At 41.3% G+C, this 25869-nt stretch overlaps 3 protein-coding genes across 3 annotated transcripts; 2 read left to right on the top strand and 1 right to left on the bottom strand.

Moving 5' to 3' along the window:
- The first annotated feature begins 491 nt into the window (after nucleotides 1-491).
- On the top strand, nucleotides 492-5208 carry LOC306709728 (alpha-2,8-sialyltransferase 8E-like). Its single transcript, XM_079177992.1, has 7 exons — nucleotides 492-638; nucleotides 1237-1311; nucleotides 1445-1519; nucleotides 2108-2246; nucleotides 3850-3962; nucleotides 4074-4166; nucleotides 4244-5208. Exons 1-7 carry the CDS (start codon nucleotides 556-558, stop codon nucleotides 4701-4703), a joined length of 1038 nt encoding a protein of 345 aa, XP_079034118.1. The 5' UTR covers nucleotides 492-555; the 3' UTR covers nucleotides 4704-5208.
- Nucleotides 5209-7639: 2431 nt separating this feature from the next.
- On the top strand, nucleotides 7640-15259 carry LOC306709021 (alpha-2,8-sialyltransferase 8E-like). The gene is given in 8 exon segments (XM_079177032.1): nucleotides 7640-7775; nucleotides 10982-11056; nucleotides 11190-11264; nucleotides 11853-11991; nucleotides 13594-13706; nucleotides 13818-13910; nucleotides 13988-14078; nucleotides 14081-15259. Coding segments are annotated over 8 exon segments (1035 nt in total). The 5' UTR covers nucleotides 7640-7692; the 3' UTR covers nucleotides 14447-15259.
- An 8225-nt stretch (nucleotides 15260-23484) lies between these two features.
- gjc1 (gap junction protein gamma 1) lies at nucleotides 23485-24942 on the bottom strand (the record flags this gene model as incomplete). Its single annotated transcript, XM_079177676.1, has 1 exon — nucleotides 23485-24942. The coding sequence occupies one exon, from the start codon at nucleotides 24940-24942 to the stop codon at nucleotides 23485-23487; it is 1458 nt and encodes a 485-aa protein (XP_079033802.1).
- Between the last annotated feature and the right edge of the window lie 927 nt (nucleotides 24943-25869).

The raw sequence follows: 25869 nt of genomic DNA, 5'->3' as shown, positions 1-25869 counted from the left end.
GCCCGAGCACCGACAACGTCGGGCCACGAGGTCCCTATTGAAACAGTAGGAATTATAATAATAATTATTATTATTAGGGCCCGAACACCGACGTAGTCAGAGTGTAGGACCTATTGTTCTTCAAATGTTTTTTATTCTTATTCTGCGTCTTTCAAGGGGAAAAAGAGGTGCTTGGGCTACACGTCCATTCTTCTACTGCTGCTGCTCCAGTACAAACTCAATCTGTGTATGTTCTAAGAGAGGGAAAGTGTTCACAATTGTGTGGTAAATTGTCTGTTGATATTACAACTGTTAAAAATGCACAAGACTGTCACATATAATGTCTCAAGATATAATGCTAAGCCACATAGAGTGGCCATGGGTTGTAAAGAGCGCTCAATCATGAGTCACTCTGATTGGGAGGAGCTTTAGCTGCGCTGTGGTGGAATGTAGACGATGTGCTCGGATCTTAACTGAGTTACTGACAACGACAAAAACTCTTGAGTGCGAGAGAGAGAGAGTGCGGGAACAGAAGGTGAGGGAATTTGCAGGTGAAGTTAGTAGGAGTGAAGAAGCATGAAGGGACAGCTCTTGAAGTCACTCTTCTTTTTGATGATCATGGTCTTCTTTTTGGGGAGCCTGCTGACGTTCTGCAACAAGTAAGAGTGTAATTACTTTTTACAACCACCTATAGAACACACACACACACACACACACACACACACACACACACACACACACACACACACACACACACACACACACACACACATACATTTTGACTGCTGGATGTGTGTTCGTGGAGGCAAAAGATAAAGAGGCATGCTGGGATTTTACAAGATAAGATTGAAGCAGTTGAAGTTAAAAGGGACAAAATATAAGTATTTTCCAGTTCGTCCTCTTATTTCATGTTCTTTGTCAAGAGACTGGCCAATAAACTGATTCTGAAATTTGATGAGAATGTGAGAGATGAGGGACTGGGAGTGGTGAGGGACTAAAGCTTGAGGTGATTGCTTTGGCACGTCAGTCAAGAAACAAGATTTTAATCAACTGCATGTTTTTAACTGGTCAATAAAATCTGCATTTTGGAGAAGTAGTCTATGATTCCAGTTTATTCTGCGTCTTGTGCATTGAGTATCACCAGGTCACATAAAGCAAAGGCAAATGGGGTTCAGAGCCAGTAAGATTTATGTCTGTATTACCTCTGGCATCAGTATTTTACTCACCTGTCCTGTTTCGGTGTTGTTTGCTCCACAGTAATCTGGAACTTCACAGATCGCCTCCTCACAAGAAGAGACCCCCTTGGAACGGTAAACTCTGTAAAGGCTGCAGGTGCGAGCAAACATGTCACTGCTTCTCCTTAGGGGATTGTTTTGTTTATCGCTTCATCAGATCATGTCGTGTCAGTGCTTCAGGGCTACAGGAAAAACCTGACTGTATATTTGTATATGTGTGTTTTTCACAGGGAGGTCTTCAATAAAGTTAAAAAGCGTTACTCTCAAACCTGGAAGAAGCAGGAGGACAATTACCAACGATTAGGGTAATTTATTTTGAAATTATTCTGTTCTTAAATTTACAAATAAACACAGATACAAAAATTGAAATAGTTGCCAGAATTGCAAATAATTATCCATGCATGGACATCTTTACCTCGATTGTCAACACTCCATACAGGTCGTCAGTTCGGGGATGTATGATTGAAAAGTAGTTTAAATAAACTGTACATGAAGATGTGCTCAAGAGCGGCACATTTATCAAGTTGCAATTGAGTCAATTTGCTTAATTCTGATAAAAGGGACTGAAATATCTTAACATAGAATCTTAACACACAATATGAGTCAGACGGAGTACTTAATCCACTCCAAATAATGCCAGTACACTCTATATCTTTTTTTAACCACATGGTCTAAATAAAACATTAAAGTAATGTGAGTTATGGTAAAACAGAGGTTCTTCTTCTGAAGGACTTTAAGACTGCTCACCGTGGTCTTCTTATGGAATTAGTATCCATACATGAGAAGAAACATTTCATTTAAACAAACTGCCTATGAAAATGATGAAGCTTTCTGTTCTACAACACTCCAGACTGTCTTGTATGTTACGTAACAAATTCATTGTGATTCCTCAGATCTCAGCTGAGAAACAAGTGGCATGGTTTTGACAAGGCTATCATTACCCAGGCCAACACTCCAGTGGGAACAAATGTGCACTATGGATATAAGCAGAAAGTCCATGTGACCCCGGAGCTTTTTAGCACCTTTCCAAAGGTATGCTGTTTGTCATTCATGAATATTTACCACAACATCTGCTGCTTGTTTGGTGACTTGATTGCTCCTCAAATGTTTTACCACAAGGTTACAAGGCAAGGCAAGTTTATTTGTATAGCACATTTCAATAACAAGGTAATTCAAAGTGCTTCACATAAAACCATTAAAAGCATCAAAACATGAGGCAAAAGAAAAGGAGATTTAAAACAAATTAAGAACATTCATTGAAACATTAAAAACATGTCACGATTTATGTTTGGATTTAGTTATTTATTCTGTTTTATTGAGATGTTCCATGTGACTTGCACTTTATTCATGTCTTACCCCTGTGATGGTCTGCCCTTCCCTAATTAGACACTGCTGCGTTCAATCACCTGCACCTCCTCAGTGTGCTTCACTTGACTTTCTGCCCCCGTCTGTTCCTCTCGTCATTGTCTGCTCCACCCTTATTTGAAACCTGCTGTGTCTAATCACCTGCACCTTCCCTGTGTATTTAAACCCTGTGTGTCCCTTGGCTCTTGTTCGTTCGTCTCTGGTATAACCTGGTCTGTCTGTCGTCTGCCTGCCATTTCCTCCTGGTACGTTTCGTGTCTGCTCCCCTTTGCCGTGTTCCCTGATTCTTTGGATGTTTTATTTTCATGGACTTGTGATTCACACGTTTTTGTGTTGAATACTTTTTTTGTTATAATTAAACCCACAATTATCCAACCTTCCGTTTCCTGTGTCTCCCTGCATTTAGGTCCAGCCCTTAAGTTTCTGCAAAAACCTTACAAAACAGTCATTAAAACACTAAAAAGCAGTGTAAGAAATAAAATACAGTATAAAATGCAGAAATGCAGGAAATTGAGTAATAGCCTTGAATCTGGTTCAATTAAAGGCAGCAGCAAACAGAAAAGTCTTCAATCTTAATTTAAAGGAGCTGAGGGTCTCAGCAGACCTGCAGCTTTCTGGGACTTTGGTCCAGATATGTGGAGCAGAAAAACTGAACGCTGCTTCTCCATGTTTAGTTCTGACTCTGGGAACAGAAAGTAGACCAGTCCGACCTAAGGTTAATTTATTTTCATTGTACAATAGGGTTGTGCAAGTAAATGTAGTTTTCAGTCCCATTTTAAACATAAGATGAAGACACAAAAAATAAATGTATATATGATATGGTGGAGGATGAATTAAAGACTCTCACGGCCTGAGGAAAGAAGCTGCCCTGAAGTCTGGTGGTATGGCACATGATACCTCTGTACCTCTTGCCAGAAGGCAGCAGAGTAAACAGGCTGTGGCTGACGTGGGTATTTAATATTAATTGGGCTCTTTGCAGACCCCTCTTGTCACAAACATTTAACGTTTAACTGATCTTTCACTTTCTATACCTCCTCTGTAAATGTTAGCGTGAACTTGGCACAGGTATTTTTACTTTTTAAGTTTTGTTAATGAGGAAGAAAAACAGCCATTTACTAGATGACTGTCAGGTTGTTTATGATACTGATTCCCAGGAGCTTGCTCCGCCTCAGATCCATTGATGTAGACAGGGGTGTGTGTGTCTTTGACTCTTTTTTTCTAAAATCAGCAATCAGCTCAGTTGTACATTTCCCATTGGTGCTGATTCCAGGAGCATCCGTTGCCAAACAAAAAATTTGACACATGTGCTGTTGTTGGGAGCGGTGGGATCCTGACCAACAGCAGCTGTGGAAAGATGATCGATTCAGCTCAGTTTGTTATCAGGTGAGAAAGGTGTCCCGTGTAGTGAACAATCTTAATCAACAGAATTAAACTCACCTCTGTGGATATTCTATATAACAATCCCTACATCTTCTTTGTTGCTTTGTTGTTCAGGTGCAACCTACCTCCCTTGGACGAAGGCTATAGGAAGGATGTGGGCATCAAGACTGACCTTGTGACAGCAAATCCAAGCATCTTCTCAAATAAGTGAGCGAAAGATTGAATCACTGACCCTTAAATGTTCCCTCTTGTCATGTTGCTTGACATCTGCTGTTTATTTTCAGGTATGGGTCTCTGACGGGGCGTCGCCGTCCATTTGTGGAGAATCTACGTAGCTATGGCAACTCCCTGCTGCTCCTTCCCAACTACAGCACTGTGTGCATGCGGGTCATCTACAGCATTGAGGACTTTGAAAGCCCCATCCTGCCTGTCTTCCTCAACCCTGAGTACCTCCGAAATCTGACCCTCTTCTGGCGCTCCCAAGGCCTACGAGCACACCGGCCCAGCTCCGGCCTATTCATGGCTAGCCTGGCACTGGAACATTGTGCCAATGTGCATCTGTATGGGTTCTGGCCCTTCAGTAATCACCCCTATGGACTCTATGCCTTGACTAACCACTACTTCGATGACATAAAACCCTTAGCGGTTCACTCCATGCCGACTGAGTTTGACATCTTGTTGCGGCTGCACAGTCAGGGGGTGCTCAGGCTTCACCTGGGAGATTGTCGACCAGGTGAAAAGTAATTCCCAGACCCAGGGGCAGCTGACAGGACAGGAGCAAAGTGCCTTGTTTGTATCCCAGTCTTTCATCTACTTTTGAACGAATTGCCAGATCTCTTTTGGCTAAAAGAAGAACATGTTGTAAAGTTTCCTCTAGGGCTGCCCTACATGCTTGAAATCTTTCTCCACACTCTTATGCAGCTGGTGCCCTTTTTTCAGAGTCCACCACTGTTTGATGACATGGATTAAGTGTATCCAAGCAAGATGGATTTACAGTGAATGCTGAGTTGGCCCATCAGCAGCCATTTGCACTAAAACCAAAATGCAACAATCATAAGACTGTAAACATTTTAGTCTTGCAGTAAATCTAAAGCAGCATTTATTACTACAGATGTTCCAGCTGGAGTGTGGAGGGGGTGTTTTCTGTTTGTGTACTGTGACAACTATGTACATTGTTTGTTGTCTCTATGAGTTGATATGGTGGGAAATGAGTTTCCCTTCTGGGGATTAATAAAGCTTTCTAATCTAAGACTTGGTTGGGCCTTGTGTTTGAGGAAACTTCTGCCTTTCATACTTCTGCCTTTCATAGTCTTAACAGTGATCTTTCTCATCCAGAGAAATATTGTACAAGCAGTAGATGACCAAACGAGAGAACCAGTTTTAGAACGCATGTTTGTGATTATTTTTTGTTTTTTTTCATGAACAGCACGAGTTGAGAGGGAAAATGAAGTTAAAGCGTACAATTCTTTATCAGGAAATGTTATTTGCATGTAATTAGTGGCTGAAGTGGAATTCAAAAGCTTTTCCCCAGACGTCTTAGTTAACTTACCAAAGCTCTTGCGTACTTCAGCCCTCAAAATCCCTCACCTTCTGTTCCCGCACTCCCTCTCGCACTCAAGAGTTTTTATCTTTGGCATTTTTGATTCCTCCTGTGTAAGTAACTCAGTTAAGATCTGAGCACAATGTCTACATTCCACCACTGTGCCAAAGCTAAATATGTTATGTCGGCGCGTCTTTTTCAACCCTAAGTAACTCCAGAGTCTGGCCAACGTCTGGTGCTCCCAAAGTCTTCGAGCACCAAGGCCCAGCACTGGCATGGCTAGCCTGGCGCTGGAACACTGTCCCAATGTGCATCTGTTTGGGTTCTGGCCCTTCAGTAATCACCCACATTGACTCCTCGCCCTGACTAACCACTACTACGAATACAGACAAACTAAAAAGAAATTCCATGCCATGCCGGCTGAGTTTGACCTCTTGTTGCAGCTGCACAGTCAGGGGGTTCTCAGGCTTCACCTGGGAGATTGTCCATCAGGTCAAAAGTAGTTCCCAGACCCCGGGGAAGCTGAAGGGCTGGAGCAAAGTGCCTTGTTTGTAGCCAAGTCGCTCATGAAGTCTTTCATATCATTTTGAATGAATGGAAAGATCTTTTTTGGCTGATGACATGTGTCCAACCAAGGTGGATGCTTGGACTTATAGTGAATGCTGTAGTTGGCCCATAAGCAGCAAAGACATTTGCACTAAAATCAAAATGCAACAAATATAAGGCTATATAAGGCAAACGCACCCTTGAAAGGATTTTAAGCTTTGAACAAAGTTATTGTAATAACTTGTGTTTGATATATTTGTCTTTGCTATTTTCTTTAAAGGTTTGATAGAGTAATGTGGGTTTCTTAACCCTAAATTAAAAGGATTTAAGTTATAATAACAGAAATGTGCGTAAATATATTTTTACATTTATATAACTGCATGTACAATATTTTAACACTTGAATAAACAATAATCAAATGCAGAGACAGTTTACACATTCTTACATTTACAACCGGCCCTTTGACGGCGACCATGATGCTGATGTGGCCCAGAGTGAACATGAGTTTGACACCCCTGTATTAGATTGTAGTGTGCTTTTAACTAATCACTTGAATGGGCCATTTTCAGTTTTATTTTTCTTGTGGGGCTATGTGCTGTGCTGAAGGGGAGACCAAGTGGTCAAGTAGCCATCCCGTATGTGGTTTAAGTCACCTTAGCTTACTGTGAGTAGGTAGATTTGATTTGGTTTGTGTGCAGTCGTGGTTTATTCATAATTTGCCTACATGACAATTTCCTCTTTTTATGCATTACTCTACACTAACTTCCCCGATAGTACAGTTTAGCCCCACATTGTTTTTTTTCTTTGCTTGTTCATTTGTTAATTAGATTTATGTATTGATTGTATAATTTACTCCATCCCTCCTTTAATATGATCTGCATTTTGGCCCTCTATTGAAACTCACTTGTTGAGTGGAGACAAGTCTTCTATTCCATGCATTCTCAATAAAATCTACGTTTTTTGTATCGTAGTCTCTGGCTCCAGTTTATTCTGGGTCTTGTGCATTTAGGATCACCGGGTCACAATTGGCATATATATACGCATATATACTGTATATGTATACAGAGACTGTTCACTATCGGTTTCAATAGGGCCCGAGCACCGACAACGTCGGGCCACGAGGTCCCTATTGAAACAGTAGGAATTATAATAATAATTATTATTATTAGGGCCCGAACACCGACGTAGTCAGAGTGTAGGACCTATTGTTCTTCAAATGTTTTTTATTCTTATTCTGCGTCTTTCAAGGGGAAAAAGAGGTGCTTGGGCTACACGTCCATTCTTCTACTGCTGCTGCTCCAGTACAAACTCAATCTGTGTATGTTCTAAGAGAGGGAAAGTGTTCACAATTGTGTGGTAAATTGTCTGTTGATATTACAACTGTTAAAAATGCACAAGACTGTCACATATAATGTCTCAAGATATAATGCTAAGCCACATAGAGTGGCCATGGGTTGTAAAGAGCGCTCAATCATGAGTCACTCTGATTGGGAGGAGCTTTAGCTGCGCTGTGGTGGAATGTAGACGATGTGCTCGGATCTTAACTGAGTTACTGACAACGACAAAAACTCTTGAGTGCGAGAGAGAGAGAGTGCGGGAACAGAAGGTGAGGGAATTTGCAGGTGAAGTTAGTAGGAGTGAAGAAGCATGAAGGGACAGCTCTTGAAGTCACTCTTCTTTTTGATGATCATGGTCTTCTTTTTGGGGAGCCTGCTGATGTTCTGCGACAAGTAAGAGTGTAATTTATTGATCTAAATCCAGGTCAAAAGTTTTGTTCATTTGAAAAGAAAATTTGAACCTGAAATTCAAGTTGTGGTCTGGAAGAAATTTTGACAGTGTGGCTTCTACAGCCCGAAGACGTCGCAATATACATACACGCCGATGTTACCGGTAGTGTCGTTCAGGTTCAGTTGAGATAGCGCTTCTCTCTTTTCTGCATTTTAGATTCATAGCCTACTCTTGGATTGAATCTTGTATTCGTGATGGACAGTCCCCAAATGGCTCCCATCATTTCTGCACTGGACATATACATCTTTGTTTGAGAAGCCTTTGGAAATGATGGGAGCGTCATTCTGAGCCTCATGTTAATATACAGTTACTCTATGTGGCTTTTATTTTGAAAGGGTGGGACTGGGTAGGTGAGAGAGGGGGAGAGGAGACATATTCATAATGTTTGACACAAACAAATCAAATCAAATCAAGTTGTGATCTTTAACATTGAAAAATACAGCAATGTATTCAAAATAAAAAATAAGTGAATGAAAAGTACTTTTAAAACCTCTTGAACCCTACGCCTTTTTTTAGGCCTCTTCTCGAAAATTGTAACCCATACAAAAGAGACTACAATTCTGTAACTACAAGGTCTATTTTAAAAATGTTGATGCTTGAATAACACTAGGGATTGTGAGATTTGATGAGATGAGTAAATATTGTGTATATGTTACTGGTTAATAGTAGCTGAAGACTGAACACAGCAAACAGGGGAAATTCCCAGGTTCGTCTGAAGAAAAAGCACTGTAATTTATTAAATGAGGCTCTGGTTTGCCTAAAAACATACCCAATTCATAGCACAAAGGATGCAGGTGCCTCACAAACAGATTTGGTGTAAATAAAGTGAAGCAAACCCCAGTTATAGGTGTTTATCTAAAAAAAACCATGCCAAATTCTCATTTTCTAACCAGAATTTGCAGCTGTTCCATTGTACTTTTATATACTTTATAACTATATATTTCACTATATTTTGATATTACTTTGTTTATCACTCATATTGTACAATCTATCCTAACAAAGCTGTTTGGCACCATTTTGGCATCATTTTGACCCATTTTGACCTCTCATATCTCTCCTGGATGCATTTTCCTCGTCTCTGTCTGTTTATCTGGAGCCCTTGCTCTGCCGGGCGGATCTTGTCATGTGACCACTCGTTAAAATCGGGTGCTTATTTGGAAGACACTCGTGCGTTCCATTAAGTGATTGACAGAATTTTCAGCCAATAAAACTCCAAAACCGTGCCGCGGTCAGCCCCCAAGCCCCCTGTATGATTCGCCGCCGGCATTCTGACCACCATTTTGGCTCAGATGAACGGAGAAATGCCATTTTAAGTTCCAGACGTACACACTTAGCAGACTAACATATTACCCATACGGAATAATTTGGAAATTCCCCGTTTTGGACCTGAAAACCGACTCAAGTTATGATACAGTTATAAAATTTCGCAGTGTGGGAGTTGTGCTTTCTGTGGCTTGTTGGCTGTAACTCCTCAACGCTTTGACGGAGAGTAATTTGGACGCTACCGTTGAACTCTGTGTGAAATGCTAATGTTGTTAGCTGTGTGATATGCTAAGGAGGAAGCTATTGTTCCGGTTTACGAAGCATTCTCTGAGTTGTTGTCTTGCCGGCTCTGGCGTAAAATGCATGATATTGTGGCGAATCTTCTTAGTTAGTTAGTAGAATAGTTTATAATGGTGTTTGCAGTGTGTAAAATGGTTAACATGATTAAATTAAGGAGACTTTTTTCGATACAAAAAAAGAAAAAAAAAGTGTAATTTCTTTATGAACTTTGATTTCTACGACGCTCTCTTCGATTAAAAATCTCGCTCTGAAGAGGTTTTAAGTGAGCGCTTCTGTTAGGAGTAAACTAATGCAGGGCACATATGTTTTATGTATCACCACAGGTAGAGAGATGTTTTCCTCTGTTTCTTTTTGAAAATATATTTTTCTTAATTTATAAATCCATTGTGCAATGAAATTCGTTAGCATAGCCGTTCATTCACCCCAGTTTAGTCTGCTGGTGTAGTTGCCATGAAAACAAGTGCCAACTGATGTTAACCTATGAGCTTAGTTTAATAAAAACGAGTAGCCATACTATTACAACTTGGCATTTTTTTACAAATCCAATGACAACTACCAACAGTCATACCTTCAAGGACCATAATGCATTGTCACACATTGTCAAATAACGACAAATAAAGGCTAAACTGCCGCGGCACCTCTCCCAAACAGTGGCACAACTTGCTGCGGCAGCTGAGCTTGCAATAGGAAGTGCCTCTACGAGCTGCCTGCCACATTTTGAGCTTGCCCTTTCTCGCGGATGCCATCGCAAGGATACTACGCTGCGTTCACAGTGGTGTGTGGAAGTGCGAAACGTCAGACATTAAAGTGTGGTAGTTGAACGTCCCAATATGACATAGTTTATTGCTCTTTTACTGTGATTCGTGCCAAGTAGAGGCTAAAACAGCTTGCTAAACAGAACTTTGTCACGAGTGTAATTTCTTTTACTTGCAATCACATGAATATGGTGAATAGAAAGTGTTGAATCATGACTCTCGCGGTGCCCACGTTACACTGGGCCATGTTCTACCACAAGTAAGAGTGTAATTACTTTTTACAACCACCTGTAGCACACTGACATACACACACACATACATTTTGAGTGCTGGATGTGTGTTCGTGGAGGCAAAAGATGAAGAGGCTTGCTGGGGTTTTACAAGATAAGAGTGAAGCAGTTGAAGTTATAAGGGACAAAATATAATATATAATATAATATAATAAAAAAATATAAGTATTTTCAAGTTCGTCCTCTTATTTCATGTTCTTTGTCAAGAGACTGGCCAATAAACTGATTCTGAAATCTGATGAGAATGTGAGAGATGAGGGACTGGGAATGGTGAGGGACTAAAGCTTGAGGTGATTGCTTTGGCACGTCAGTCAAGAAACAAGATTTGAATCAGCTGCATGTACTTAGCTGCATGACATTGTCAATAAAATCTTTATTTTGGTGTAGTAGTCTATGGTTCCAGTTTATTCTGCGTCTTGTGCAATGAGTCACATAAAGCAAAGGCAAATGGGGTTCAGAGCCAGTAAGATGTATGTCTGTATTACCTCTGGCATCAGTATCTTACTCACCTATCCTGTTTCGGTGTTGTTTGCTCCACAGTAATCTGGAACTTCACAGATCGCCTCCTCACAAGAAGAGACCCCCTTGGAACGGTAAACTCTGTAAAGGCTGCAGGTGCGAGCAAACATGTCACTGCTTCTCCTTAGGGGATTGTTTTGTTTATCGCTTCATCAGATCATGACGTGTCAGTGCTTCAGGGCTACAGGAAAAACCTGACTGTATATTTGCATATGTGTGTTTTTCACAGGGAGGTCTTTAATAAAGTTAAAGAGCGTTACTCTCAAACCTGGAAGAAGCAGGAGGACAATTACCAACAATTCGGGTAATTTATTTTGAAATTATTCTGTTCTTAAATTTACAAATAAACACAGATACAAAAATTTAAATAGTTGCCAGAATTGCAAATAATTATCCATGCATGGATATCTTTACCTCGATTGTCAACACTCCATACAGGTCGTCAGTTCGGGGATGTATGATTGAAAAGTAGTTTAAATAAACTGTACATGAAGATGTGCTCAAGAGCGGCACATTAATCAAGTTGCAATTGAGTCAATTTGCTTAATTCTGATAAAAGGGACTCAAATATCTTAACATAGAATCTTAACACACAATATGAGTCAGACGGAGTACTTAATCCACTCCAAATAATGCCAGTACACTCTATATCTTTTATTAACCACATGGTCAAAATAAAACATTAAAGTAATGTGAGTTATGGTAAAACAGAGGTTCTTCTTCTGAAGGACTTTAAGACTGCTCACCGTGGTCTTCTTATGGAATTAGTATCCATACATGAGAAGAAACATTTCATTTAAACAAACTGCCTATGAAAATTATGAAGCTTTCTGTTCTACAACACTCCAGACTGTCTTGTATGTTACGTAACAAATTCATTGTGATTCCTCAGATCTCAGCTGAGAAACAAGTGGCATGGTTTTGACAAGGCTATCATTACCCAGGCCAACACTCCAGTGGGAACAAATGTGCACTATGGATATGAGCAGAAAGTCCATGTGACCCCGGAGCTTTTTAGCACCTTTCCAAAGGTATGTTGTTTGTCATTCATGAATATTTACCACAACATCTGCTGCTTGTTTGGTGACTTGATTGCTCCTCAAATGTTTTACCACAAGGGTACAAGGCAAGGCAAGTTTATTTGTATAGCACATTTCAATAACAAGGTAATTCAAAGTGCTTCACATAAAACCATTAAAAGCATCAAAACATGAGGCAAAAGAAAAGGAGATTTAAAAAAAAAACATTCATTGAAACATTAAAAACATGTCACGATTTATGTTTGGATTTAGTTATTTATTCTGTTTTATTGAGATGTTCCATGTGACTTGCACTTTATTCATGTCTTACCCCTGTGATGGTCTGCCCTTCCCTAATTAGACACTGCTGCGTTCAATCACCTGCACCTCCTCAGTGTGCTTCACTTGACTTTCTGCCCCCGTCTGTTCCTCTCGTCATTGTCTGCTCCACCCTTATTTGAAACCTGCTGTGTCTAATCACCTGCACCTTCCCTGTGTATTTAAACCCTGTGTGTCCCTTGGCTCTTGTTCGTTCGTCTCTGGTATAACCTGGTCTGTCTGTCGTCTGCCTGCCATTTCCTCCTGGTACGTTTCGTGTCTGCTCCCCTTTGCCGTGTTCCCTGATTCTTTGGATGTTTTATTTTCATGGACTTGTGATTCACACGTTTTTGTGTTGAATACTTTTTTTGCTATAATTAAACCCACAATTATCCAACCTTCCGTTTCCTGTGTCTCCCTGCATTTAGGTCCAGCCCTTAAGTTTCTGCAAAAACCTTACAAAACAGTCATTAAAACACTAAAAAGCAGTGTAAGAAATAAAATACAGTATAAAATGCAGAAATGCAGGAAATTGAGTAATAGCCTTGAATCTGGTTCAATTAAAGGCAGCAGCAAACAGAAAAGTCTTCAATCTTAATTTAAAGGAGCTGAGGGTCTCAGCAGACCTGCAGCTTTCTGGGACTTTGGTCCAGATATGTGGAGCAGAAAAACTGAACGCTGCTTCTCCATGTTTAGTTCTGACTCTGGGAACAGAAAGTAGACCAGTCCGACCTAAGGTTAATTTATTTTCATTGTACAATAGGGTTGTGCAAGTAAATGTAGTTTTCAGTCCCATTTTAAACATAAGATAAAGACACACAAAAAATAAATGTATATATGATATGGTGGAGGATGAATTTAAGACTCTCACGGCCTGAGGAAAGAAGCTGCCCTGAAGTCTGGTGGTATGGCACATGATACCTCTGTACCTCTTGCCAGAAGGCAGCAGAGTAAACAGGCTGTGGCTGACGTGGGTATTTAATATTAATTGGGCTCTTTGCAGACCCCTCTTGTCACAAACATTTAACGTTTAACTGATCTTTCACTTTCTATACCTCCTCTGTAAATGTTAGCGTGAACTTGGCACAGGTATTTTTACTTTTTAAGTTTTGTTAATGAGGAAGAAATACAGCCATTTACTAGATGACTGTGTCAGGTTGTTTATGATACTGATTCCCAGGAGCTTGCTCCGCCTCAGATCCATTGATGTAGACAGGGGTGTGTGTGTCTTTGACTCTTTTTTTCTAAAATCAGCAATCAGCTCAGTTGTACATTTCCCATTGGTGCTGATTCCAGGAGCATCCGTTGCCAAACAAAAAATTTGACACATGTGCTGTTGTTGGGAGCGGTGGGATCCTGACCAACAGCAGCTGTGGAAAGATGATTGATTCAGCTCAGTTTGTTATCAGGTGAGAAAGGTGTCCCGTGTAGTGAACAATCTTAATCAACAGAATTAAACTCACCTCTATGGATATTCTATATAACAATCCCTACATCTTCTTTGTTGCTTTGTTGTTCAGGTGCAACTTACCTCCCTTGGACGAAGGCTATAGGAAGGATGTGGGCATCAAGACTGACCTTGTGACAGCAAATCCAAGCATCTTCAAACATAAGTGAGCGAAAGAATGAATCACTGACCCTTAAATGTTCCCTCTTGTCATGTTGCTTGACATCTGCTGTTTATTTTCAGGTATGGGTCTCTGATGGGGCGTCGCCGTCCATTTGTGGAGAATCTACGTAGCTATGGCAACTCCCTGCTGCTCCTTCCCAACACTGCACTGTGTGTATGCGGGTCATCTACAGCATTGAGGACTTTGAAAGCCCCATCCTGCCTGTCTTCCTCAACCCTGAGTACCTCCGAAATCTGACCCTCTTCTGGCGCTCCCAAGGCCTACGAGCACAACGGCCCAGCTCCGGCCTATTCATGGCTAGCCTGGCACTGGAACATTGTGCCAATGTGCATCTGTATGGGTTCTGGCCCTTCAGTAATCACCCCTATGGACTCTATGCCTTGACTAACCACTACTTCGATGACATAAAACCCTTAGCGGTTCACTCCATGCCGACTGAGTTTGACATCTTGTTGCGGCTGCACAGTCAGGGGGTGCTCAGGCTTCACCTGGGAGATTGTCGACCAGGTGAAAAGTAATTCCCAGACCCAGGGGCAGCTGACGGGACAGGAGCAAAGTGCCTTGTTTGTATCCTGTGGTGGAAAATATTCCTATAGCCTCTTTGCGTGAGTCTTTTACTGCTGAAATAAATAATACCAAAAAACAGAGGTTGTCTTTTAAGTATTTACAACAGAATGTGTACAGTCTCAAGTTAACAAGCTTTCTTTATACAGAATGAGCAAAGGTGGGGGCCGATGGCCAATGTTACAGACATTTTGGTCTCACACTTTTGGTCTCAGACTGATAGGAACAACAATGAAAAACAAACGGCCAGCAACCAAAACAAGCGGCCTAAAGGCCTTGGTGGTGGAACATTCTCATACAACACAGTTAGTTATCTTTGTGAACAGGCAAGGGAGAATTCTTCTTTTGCACAACAGAGACACGGTGAAGTTCAACAAAGTTCAGAACAAAATTACTTATGCATGAATACAATATACTGAGTTATATATTTATATACCACTTAAAAAATTACCATTACAATCCCAGTTTTTCATATACTTGTGAATTAATTGCAAGATCTCTTTTGGCTAAAACATCAAGTGCCCCCTTTGGTGGCTCAATGTGCAAGAACATGTAAAGTTTCCTCTAGGGCTGCCCTACATGTTTGAAGTTTTTCTCCACACTCTTATGCAGCTGGTGCCTTTTTCAGAGTCCACCACTGTTTGATGGCATCCAAGCAAGATGGATTTACAGTGAATGCTGAGTTGGCCCATCAGCAGCCATTTGCATTAAAACCAAAATGCAACAATCATAAGACTGTAAACATTTTAGTCTTGCAGTAAATCTAAAGCAGCATCTATTACTACAGATGTTCCAGCTGGAGTGTGGGGGGGGGGGGTATTTTGATTTGAATGGGAATCCTTTGTGAGACATTTTTGTGGGTTTACATTGTAGTGCCTTGTGTTAATCAATTACTCATGACAGTTATATAACTGACCACAGGAGCTTTTGCAACAACTTTGTTTTTTTATCAGGGGATCTTAGCTTGTGTCCTCTTTTATGCTGTCCTCTGCTGGGGGGCTGCATCGCTGCATAAAAACGGAATCAATAAGATGATCAGAAAGGCTGGCTCAGTGATTGGCCTTGCCCCAGACTCACTTGAGGTCAATGTAGAAAAGAGAACAAAGGCCGGTTGTGTACTTTGAAGGCCATCCATTACACTGTGTTTTTAATGGACTCGGAAGCTCATTCAGTGAACGACTGATCTCTCAGTGTTCTGATTGACTCAAAGTATTTTGTTCCAGCAGCGGTCAGATTTTTTAATCAACACTTTAATTAAATGTGCTTTTTAGATGTAACTTTCCGCTGTTAATCATGTCTCAAATGGCTTTTTATGGTATTATTTATTCGTTGTACTGTGTTTTCTGTTTGTGTACTGTGACAACTATGTCCATTGTTTGTTGTCTCTATGAGTTGATATGGTGGCAAATGACTTTCCCTACCGGGGATTAATAAAGCTTTCTAATCTAAGACTTGGTTGGGCCTTGTGTTTGAGGAAACTTCTGTCTTTCATACTTCTGCCTTTCATAGTCTTAACAGTGATCTTTCTCATCCAGAGAAATATTCTACAAGCAGTAGATGACCAAATAAGAGAACCAGTTTTAGAACGCATGTTTGTGATTATTTTTTTTTTTTTTTTCATGAACAGCACGAGTTGAGAGGGAAAATGAAGTTAAAGCGTACAATTCTTTATCAGGAAATGTTATTTGCATGTAATTAGTGGCTGAAGTGGAATTCAAAAGCTTCGATCAGGTCAAAAGTAGTTCCCAGACCCCGGGGAAGCTGAAGGGCTGGAGCAAACATACATTTTGAGTGCTGGATGTGTTAGTGGAGGCAAAAGATAAAGAGGCATGCTGGGGTTTTACAACACGACAAGAAAAGAGTGGAGTTGAAGTTATAAGGGACAAAATATATGTATTTTGCAGTTTGTCCCCTTATTTCATGTTCTTTGTCAAGACACACGAATTGGCCAATAAACTGATTCTGAAATCTGATATAAATTTGGGAAGGTAGGAAACAGGCAGTCGAGCAGTAAGATCTAGGCAGAAGAGCAGAGTCTGAAAAACGGGTGTGGAAAGCTGACCTTGGCCTTTCTTCCGAAACAAAGACACACGACAGAGAGCAGCTGAGGCACACCTTCGTTTGGTAAGGGGCTAATACTTGACAAACAACTAAAACAAGATTCCAGTCAGCTGCATGTTTGGAGGATTCTATGTTCCAGTATAGCAAGTTCTTAAACAAATACACTAGAGGAGCCAACCACTGTTTTGCCCAGACTGATTAGACCAGGGGTGTCAAACTCAAGGCCCGCGGGCCAAATCTGGCCCGCACGTCATTTTATGTGGCCCGCGAATCCACCAGCAAAAAAATGAATGATAAATAAATAAAAATAAATAATAATAATTAAAAGTTAGACTTGATAATAGAAATATCCCCACAGTCGAAATCATGAGATAGAAAGTCATAGTTATGAGATACTTAAACACAACAGTCATAGAAGCAGCTCTTTGGCTGGTTAGCCTGTTTGACATGGAAATGTGTTGTGAGTACATTGAAGACTATTTTAAACATGGCTTTACAACAGATGAAATACTTCACGTGACTTGGTTGGGCCTTGTGTTTGAGGAAACTTCTGCCTTTCATACTTCTGCCTTTCATAGTCTTAACAGTGATCTTTCTCATCCAGAGAAATATTGTACAAGCAGTAGATGACCAAACGAGAGAACCAGTTTTAGAACGCATGGTTGTGATTTAATTTCAGGGAAAATGAGGTTAAAGCGAACAAATCTTTATCAGGAAATGTTATTTTCATGTAATTAGTGGCTGAAGTGGAATTCAAAAGCTTTTCCCCAGACGTCTTAGCTTCCATGATTTAATGTGTTGTCCCAAAAACTGCCAAGGTTTATCGTTAAAATGCTGTATTTCTTTACAAACCACACATTTGGCTGGAACACCATATAATCCAATGATTTATTAGCATAGCTTTGCACATGACGTCTCTATTTTGACGTCTCTATTTTACACTTTATATAGCAAATGCATAAACCCATGATAATTTAATGATAAAGTTTCAGTTCTCCATATTTGTATTTCTATATTCAATGCAGCTGTGACGTTTCTCCTGCTTGTAGTGCTGCAAGGTATCCCACAGTTTCTGAGTTGACCAAACATCTGGATGATGCTTTCACAGACTCCTTGAAAGAACTAACCAGAGAAGCCTTGAAAAGTACTGGAGCAGTCCTTGTCCTCTTTCCCTGCCCTCAAATTCATAATGGTAGCATGCATCTGTATAGGGTTAGTACATCCGAACAATTAGGCCAATAATGGGATGAAATGTTTGTTTCCTTTTTAGAGAAAATAGCCTGCTGCCACAAGTTGCCTATCCAAGACATCGCTCATGGGATTCCAGTCATATCAGCAGTGACCTCGTTGTACATCCAGCTGCAGACTCGGCTCATTCCCACTGGCTCGGCTCTCCAGGGAAACACATTTTTCGTTTTCATTTTTGTCGCCTATTCTTCAGGCAATTTGCCTGTGAACTCGTTAATGACGACAGGGACAAAGCGGAAAACACTTGATTTAATAATTTTGTGTATTATCAAGGATAATTCCGTTTTTAAAATCAGTGGCTAACAAACATATTTGTAATGCACAGGGGTGGAAGTAGCACATGACATTAACTCTTGTCACTGTAACAATGTACTTTTTGGATTATTTTTAAATGTTACTAATATTACTTATATTAATGTACTATTTCTTTTCTTAGAGATTGTACTTTGCTGCATTTAAGTCTCATCCGTTATAGAGTCAAAACAAAACTCAGACAAGGAGCCAAATCAGCAGCTGCAGCAGAGAAGAGAGTCTATCATCTGTCTACTTGGTACCAGTCGGTACCTGTAACACGAACAGTACAAAAGTGTGCAATGTAATACATTTTTACTTCATTATGGGTTGAGGCCTTATTGTACGTTGACTTTGGTTGCATCTACCTTAGTTAATCACTGCTTAAGCTTAATGGACCACTCAGCCAGTACGCTAGGAGGCCTCAAACAAACACCCAACAGGTGCATGCTGAGTCTGGCTTACATGCTAAATGCTAAAATGCTCTGTTGAATCCTCCTACGTTGACTTTTGCCTTTGAGAAGTGTGAGGACCTTCTAGTTAGACAACAATCCCTCATGTGACCACAGAGCGTCATTCAACTCAACATGCTGAGAAAACTTTGAAGAGCGCAGTGGGAACGAGCGGCTGAGTGGACTGGTTATACTTTGCTTTGAGAAGGAACAAGCAGAGAAGTTGAATCTGGAACAGATTGAGGAGGATTTTTTTGGTGCACCAGACGTTCAGCAGGCAGGTGAGTATAACAGCACACTGACTGTGATGTTTCTAACTCTCCAGGGGAGAACGCCAACGTTGCTAGTCAATGTTGCTTTGTGTGTGAGAGTTTGTACACTGCCTGTAGTTTATATTGTTTAGAGTGTGTCCGTGTTGTTGCCTCCTTTTTAATTAAGGATTATTACACCATAGTGTCCATAGAATTTTTCATATATTGTCTGCCATTTTTCTTTAATTATCTGAGTTATGTTTTCTTTTCAGGTTAATTCTAGTAAGGCCACACTGAGGAAGACGGTTGTTTAATATGTCATCAATGGAGCCCCTTGATCCCCTCGTGTTTTTCGTCAGACGGACCCTTTACATGCTTTTCCCTGCAATGTTACTGTTCTTATTCACAATACAGCAACAATACAGCAATATTTTCCTTGAAATGATGTGAGAAATTGACTTACAGATCCCCTGAATATCAATCCCTGCTCCCATTCACGCATGACCCCATGCAGGAAATTTTCCTGAACATTAGGCGGGTTTTGCCAAGAAATGCAGTGGGATTCCTAATAACGCTTCAGTCTAAGACTGCATGTGTGAGACGGACATCTCACAGTTTTATGCAAGAGCTGCAAAGCGACATGTCAAAAAATTGAATTTATTGTTGTTTTGGACATCAGGCTCTGTGGTGTGTTGTGTACGCTATATGTTGCCTATATTTTGTTGCCTAAAGGTCTTCTGTAATATAAAAGGTATATCATAATATATGTTCCTCTCCTCCTTTTAAAAATGTAACGCAGTAAGGTTTACTTGGAGCAGATTTTAACAGACCTCCTTTTTACTATTATTTAAATGTATTATTTATGTAATCTTTTTCACAAGTAATGTTACTTTTACTAGAGTAAAGTATTGTAGTACTCTTTCTGTCCCTGGTAATGCATTAATGTAATCTAAAGCCTCACAGACTCAGATGTTCTCTCATCACAAGCTGAAGTTCATCCGTCACCGAATAAACTGCCAAAGTGCCAAACATAATGACACGACTAACATGAGCTGAAGTGACATCTCTTCGGTCTCCTGTGTTGTTCCTGCCAGTCACACAACATCAGCCCGTGTTTAACTCTCCCGATAGGACTGCGGAGACCCTGCTCCCCACCAATCAGAATCAAACACTGCAGATCTCATACTGACAACAAGAACTGGACAATACCCAACATCTCAAGAGTGGGAGGCCATTTTGTTCTTGGCTGTGGAGCCCAAACAAAAGATGCAGAAACATGATTCAATATGCAATTCTGATTTATTTTTTTAGGAAAATAGTTTTTTTCACATGCAAATATTTTCATCAAAGAATATGAAAAAAATCTTTGCCAAGGGATACCAGAATGGCACTCAAAGAAATGTACATTTTATAAAAGGCATAGAAAACACACAAATACACAAATGCATGTATGAATCAGAGTTTGGACTGGTAATACCACTGGTTTTATTGCCACGTCCCACATGGGTGACCATTAAAAAAACATGTAGGGAAACACTAGTCTTTCTTCTGAACACATCATTTTTTACATAGACAGACAGATGCTGAGGGTGGACATTGTGGTATCTCTGATAAATAGACCCACAAAAGACTTCTGATACAACCACTGTGTGACGGGCTTTCACTTATAATTCATTCAGCTGCCAGGTATGAGGGATAATTAAATGGCTGTCAGTTCCAACATGTGTCTTTAAAGGTACTCAAATGCGTATCGTCAATGTCAAGTGAAACATATCTAAAGATTTCAATAATTTTATGTTGTGTTATTTTAAATTGTTTGCTACCTTGCAAAAGAAAAAGTTGAACTCCTGTGCACTCTCAGTAGCAATATGTTTCAGCTTAAAAAGCCTTTAAAAAAAATCGATGCTACTTTCATAAAGAATGAACATTTCCGAAATGGGCACCTTTAACCTTAGTTTTCAAAGGACAGCGGCAATATGCAGAAGGGAATAAACTCTAATATAAGTAGCTGTAAAAGCTTTTTCTGTTCAGTGAGTACACTTTTTTTCTTTATCCCTTATTCTCTTACTTTCTCAGTCACCAAATAGAAAAAAGTCACATAACCTGGAATAGTTTTGGAGATGTGAGGCCAAGCTGCCAGTCATGCACACTGAGCATATCGCCTCATGGCGCCTCCTCAAAATGCCCCTTCCTCACTCTCTAGGTGCTCCCTCCTTTGAAAAGGAAGTCGCCCTTTAGTGGCTCCAACTGGCTCTCACTGCAAACCATCACCAGCTGCTTGTCATCCATTGTACTTCAGTTTGTCTCCTTCTCAACAACAAAACACAATAAATACTTTAGTTGAGAAACTTTGTTTGAATTTAATGAGGACTGATTGGTCTCCAGGGTAGGACACTGTCACTGATTGGGAAACTCTCAGTAAATCACCCGTGGCTTATTGGGAGGGAGTGGCGTCAGTGGAGACAGTGTCAATCGCTGCTCTGGGGAGCAGCTGACTGAAGTACTTCTTGTAATGTATGACTGTCTGCCGCAGGCAGACATGTGGAGCCAAGTGGTGAACAGACCAATCAGAATGACTCTTTCTACACAAGCACTCTGTTGTATCGTTCCCTGTAATTGTGTGAAGGAAGCCACATCACAAAGTCCAGCCTCACAGCTTCACATGAGTGGTGGTCCTGTAAGTTCACTTTTAGCTGGGAAAGACTCAGATGTTCCTGACGACATTTATGAAATCAAGAATATAATGTCCTGGTTTTCAGATTTAATCCCCCTCAAAATTTCGTCATGCTGCTTGTTTGGAAAGCCACTGTGGGCAAAGCTTGGAATGGTTTGAATAGTTTGGCACTTCATGTCCTTTTGTTTGTGTCCATGCACATGGCTGTTCTGCAGCTCTCAGAACAATGTTGGAAAAGGAGTAACACTTTAAAAAAAAAAGACATAGCCCAGAGGTTTGCTACATACATTAGATACTGACACTGTAACGTACAGGGAATAGTCTGGCTTTTTTTCATTACATCAATAAGTCACTGTAGCCGACATATTACAAAAATATACTATGTCATATTTCACATTTTCTTTTACAATTGAAAGGCAATTTAAAACACAATAACCATACATATCCATACACCAAATTAATTATTAAAAAAGCTTTCTTTTTCTTTATTTTACAAAAAAAGTTCTTTGAAAAAAGTCTAATTGTGTTTTCATACAAAACACTGGCTCAAACATAAAAATCGACTCCATTTTGGAGTTTGCCATTTTAAATCCTGTTCCAAAAAGCAAAACACTTACTGTAATACAAAAAACAAGTTACTTTTACAAAAGGGTTGGTCTCACGTGGGCATTTTTCCACAATTGGAGTAGCATGGCAACAAACAACCAGGCTTCAGGGCAGCCTAGCATAAAATCTTGGCACTGACACTTGCATCACACAAACAGTGTTTGGTCTCACGATATTATAGTAATGGCTTTAACCCTTTTCCATTACAACGTGGTGATATTGCAGCCTTGTACATCTAACACAGAACTCGTAGCGCTGAGAAGACTTAACTGACACAAGGCTTGTTAATAGAAAAGGAACACTAAAGCTGGTTAAGTTGTTGCTGGATGCAGGAAGCATTTGCATCTGGTATATACTACCCAATAAAGAATCCCCATTACCTAAGAAGATACCACCAGGGGGCAGTCAACTACAAGGCAGATGAGACAGCAGTGGATTGCTGAGCAACCTTGTTCATTAAGAGCCAGAGCAAGAAACTGAGTAAGGTATAAAAACTGGATTGCTTATGCACCTTGTTAAAAAGAACACAAATTTCAGATGTACACAGGATAAAATAGCCACCTGCTGTACTCATCAGTTTCTGAGAAGCAGCTGGTGTAGCACAGTTATAAAAAAACAACAAAAATACAGGAAACTACAAACACACTGTCAAATGTCAAGTCACAGCAACATAACACTGGAAACTCTACACTGGAGAGAAAGCAGACAGATAACATGACTGACAGGACACAGCCTTCAGGAAGGTGATGTTCTCACTGCGTTATAAAGTCACTGCTTTAGGCGCTGAAACTGAATTAGGTTTCATTTAGTTGCATGTACATTGTTATGGCGTTCCTTGATAACGCCATTACCAGTATGACGTCATAGCTTTAGCTTGCCAGAACATACTGATGTCACGGCATCCCTTTGCCTTTGAATCATGATGATACTTCATTTTGATGTCCGAAGAATTAGGATGCCAATGTATTAATAGAGATGGTGTCTTTGCAGAGGACCGGCCAGAAAATTAGTTAAGCCAAATCTGGGATCAATCTGATTTGCAACGGAACTCATTATCATTCCGTAATTTTCCAAAGTTGAAATCCCTAAGAAAGGATGAACGAGAAGACAACAGAGGTCTATAATCTGCTTCAGGACTTGAGGAGAACGAGACATGTAAACGACAGACTGTAGCCTACAGCTTGTGTTGGTGTGATGTTTCAAGTCAAACAGTGAAAGCCCAGACAAAATAAATTGTCAGCTGCAATATCACGTCTGTTTTTACACACCGTAGTACACAAACACATCTTCTCCAGCTTGCAGGATTCTTTAAGGCATAGTGGTGTTTAAATATCCAAGGAAGATTGCAACAACTCGTCATCCAGTCTGTAATGTATACATGGTTTCAATACATGTCACTGTTTCTGGGGTTAAATCCATACAGAGGGCTTACCCTCTCCAGATTTGCTGCTGCTGCTGTTGCTGCTACTGCCTCCTCCACTGCTGCCTCCTTTACCGTGTTTGAATCTATGCTTGCGCTCTTTCTGTGGCTGAGGCTGTGGCTGAGGTTGGGCCTGGATGATGTTACTTTGGGGCTTGTCGTCCTGGTTGTCCCCAAGCTGCTCCTCGGCCCGGTGCTGCTGACTGTAGGCCTGGATGGCCGCCTCCAGTTGCTCATGAGCCTGCTGGATCATGTCTTTGTTCAAAGCTACACGGGCCTCCCCTCCAGTGGGAAAGTTATCCTCATTGCTACCAAATTGCTGCTGCTCCTCCTGGGCAATGTTTGCCCGGTTCTGCTTGCATGCCATCTTAGCGTTGCTAAGGTCCGTGTACGGCATCTGCTCTGGCTTTACCACAATGTTGTAGCCAGGTGGAGCTGATGGGGTGTTCCATGAGAAGGGGTAACCGACGTAGTCTGCAGCCCCGTCTCCACCCACCCCTCCCTCAGACCCTGCCTCAGGCCCTGTCCCCCCTACTGATCCCTCCACACCTCCATTGGTGCCCAGCAATCCCAACTGGTACTCATCCTCCTGAGGTGGGCAGCGCCGACGGCGAAGAATGTCACAAATGGTACCGATCCCCAGATGGAGCATCTCCCAAATGTTGAGCGTGAGGCAAAGGACCGTAACACCATACATGATGCGCAGGAAGATGGTCTTCTCTGTAGGCCGCGACACAAAGCAGTCAACGCTGTGGGGACAAGGTTTCCTCGAGCACACAAACACGGGCGTCACACGAAACCCATACAGTAAATACTGGCCTGCAAGGAAGCCTGCTTCTAGCAGTGTACGAATCACCAGTTGCAAAACATAGACCCTCATCAGCCCCTCATCTCTTATACGTTTGCGCCCATCATGCCGGATTTTGGGTCTGGGTGCGGGTTGCAGTGGATCCCGCGGCCTTTTCGGGGGCTCGATTTCTGGCACCTCATAGATCATGGGATCATCCTCTTGGTCCTCCTCAGTTTCCTCAATGCCCCGGTGCTGCCGTGCTCCAAAGCATATTTTCCTTGGCTTCCTGTGCGTGTAGCCTCCTCCTCCTGTTCTAACTGCAGCAGAGCCACCTCCTCCTTTGGCTTCATCTATTCGTGCGATCTTGTTGACAGCATAGCCCATGTACATAAGAGAAGGCATCGCCACTAAAATGATCTGGAAGACCCAAAAGCGAACGTGAGATAGAGGTGCAAAGGCATCGTAGCAGACATTCTCACAGCCCGGCTGGCCCGAGTTGCAGACAAACTTGCTCTGTTCGTCGTAGTAGATGGATTCTCCCCCAACCGCAGTGAGCACGATGCGGAAGACGATGAGCACGGTGAGCCACAGCTTCCCCACGAAGGTGGAGTGGTTGTGGATCTCCTCCAGCAGCCGCGTGAGGAAGCTCCAGCTCATGGTGTCGCTGGACAGTGGGGCAGACAGTGTCCCTCTCTCACCTGTTCACAGACTCTGGAGAAAGTAAAGGAGGAGGAAAGGGGAAGACAAGCGGGAGATAAAAGAAGACAGTATGAGTTCACAATAAATGCAAATTTCATAACTTGATCAAAGCAAGTAGGACAGCAATTTCTAGACCTTTATTCCTTTCAGAAGTAGCATTAGTCCTGCAAATTCAGTATCACAATGAAAAAAGGGGTGACATAATAATTGCCTTAATTAAAATGAGTGTTCCTCTCTGAGCTCAGCCAATCAATATATGCTTAATTTGATATGTTGCTTTTTGTAGCACACATACACACACTGAATTTGGAGCTCAGTGCCACAGTGAGGTTGCTGTCAAGTTCGGGCTTTTTAGGGAATTAGAAGACCAAACAGGGAGGAAAGAGGATATCGGTATTAAAAAATATCATCAAGCAGCACTGAGAAGGAGGCGAAATAATCCAAATAGGGAATTTGCTCTCACCAAATACACAGTCACCGTATTTAACAGCTATCTCTTTTTGAAGAATAAATCCTCTTAGTGAGCCTTCTTCTGTGTGAGGTGCAGTTTTCAGGATTGTATTAAATTGACTGGTTTGTTCTGGTTGGGAGGTAAATAGCATTGTGCTGCACTTTATGTGCATGTGTGTGTGTGTGTGCATCTGAGCACAGATTAGGAAGAGGTACATGTTGCCTATGTAGGTTAGGTCTGGGCTCCAGGCAGTCCATCCAAACCAGCAGAATCAGCAGGTGGCCGGGCTCAAACCGTTAGAGCGGGGAGTCAGATAGCAGACCCACATTAGCTCAGGCAGTGGGGCTGAACCCAAACACTGCTGTCCCTCAGGGCGGCTTTGGGGGATAAGTATGACACCTCAACTGAACTTTCCCCTTTATGAAGCTGCAATA

Source organism: Pholis gunnellus (assembly GCF_910591455.1).
Source record: "Pholis gunnellus genome assembly, chromosome: 17".
NCBI lineage: Eukaryota > Metazoa > Chordata > Actinopteri > Perciformes > Pholidae > Pholis > Pholis gunnellus.
The sequence above is the reverse complement of the archived record's forward strand: the minus strand, read 5'-3'. Positions and strand labels throughout refer to the sequence as shown.

Coding starts and splice junctions, on each gene's coding strand:
- LOC306709728 (XM_079177992.1), top strand. CDS start 556: ATGAAGGGACAGCTCTTGAAGTCACTCTTCTTTTTGATGATCATGGTC. Junction 1,312..1,444: donor AAACTCTGTAAAGGCTGCAG/GTGCGAGCAAAC, acceptor TGTTTTTCACAG/GGAGGTCTTCAATAAAGTTA. Junction 1,520..2,107: donor GACAATTACCAACGATTAGG/GTAATTTATTTT, acceptor GTGATTCCTCAG/ATCTCAGCTGAGAAACAAGT.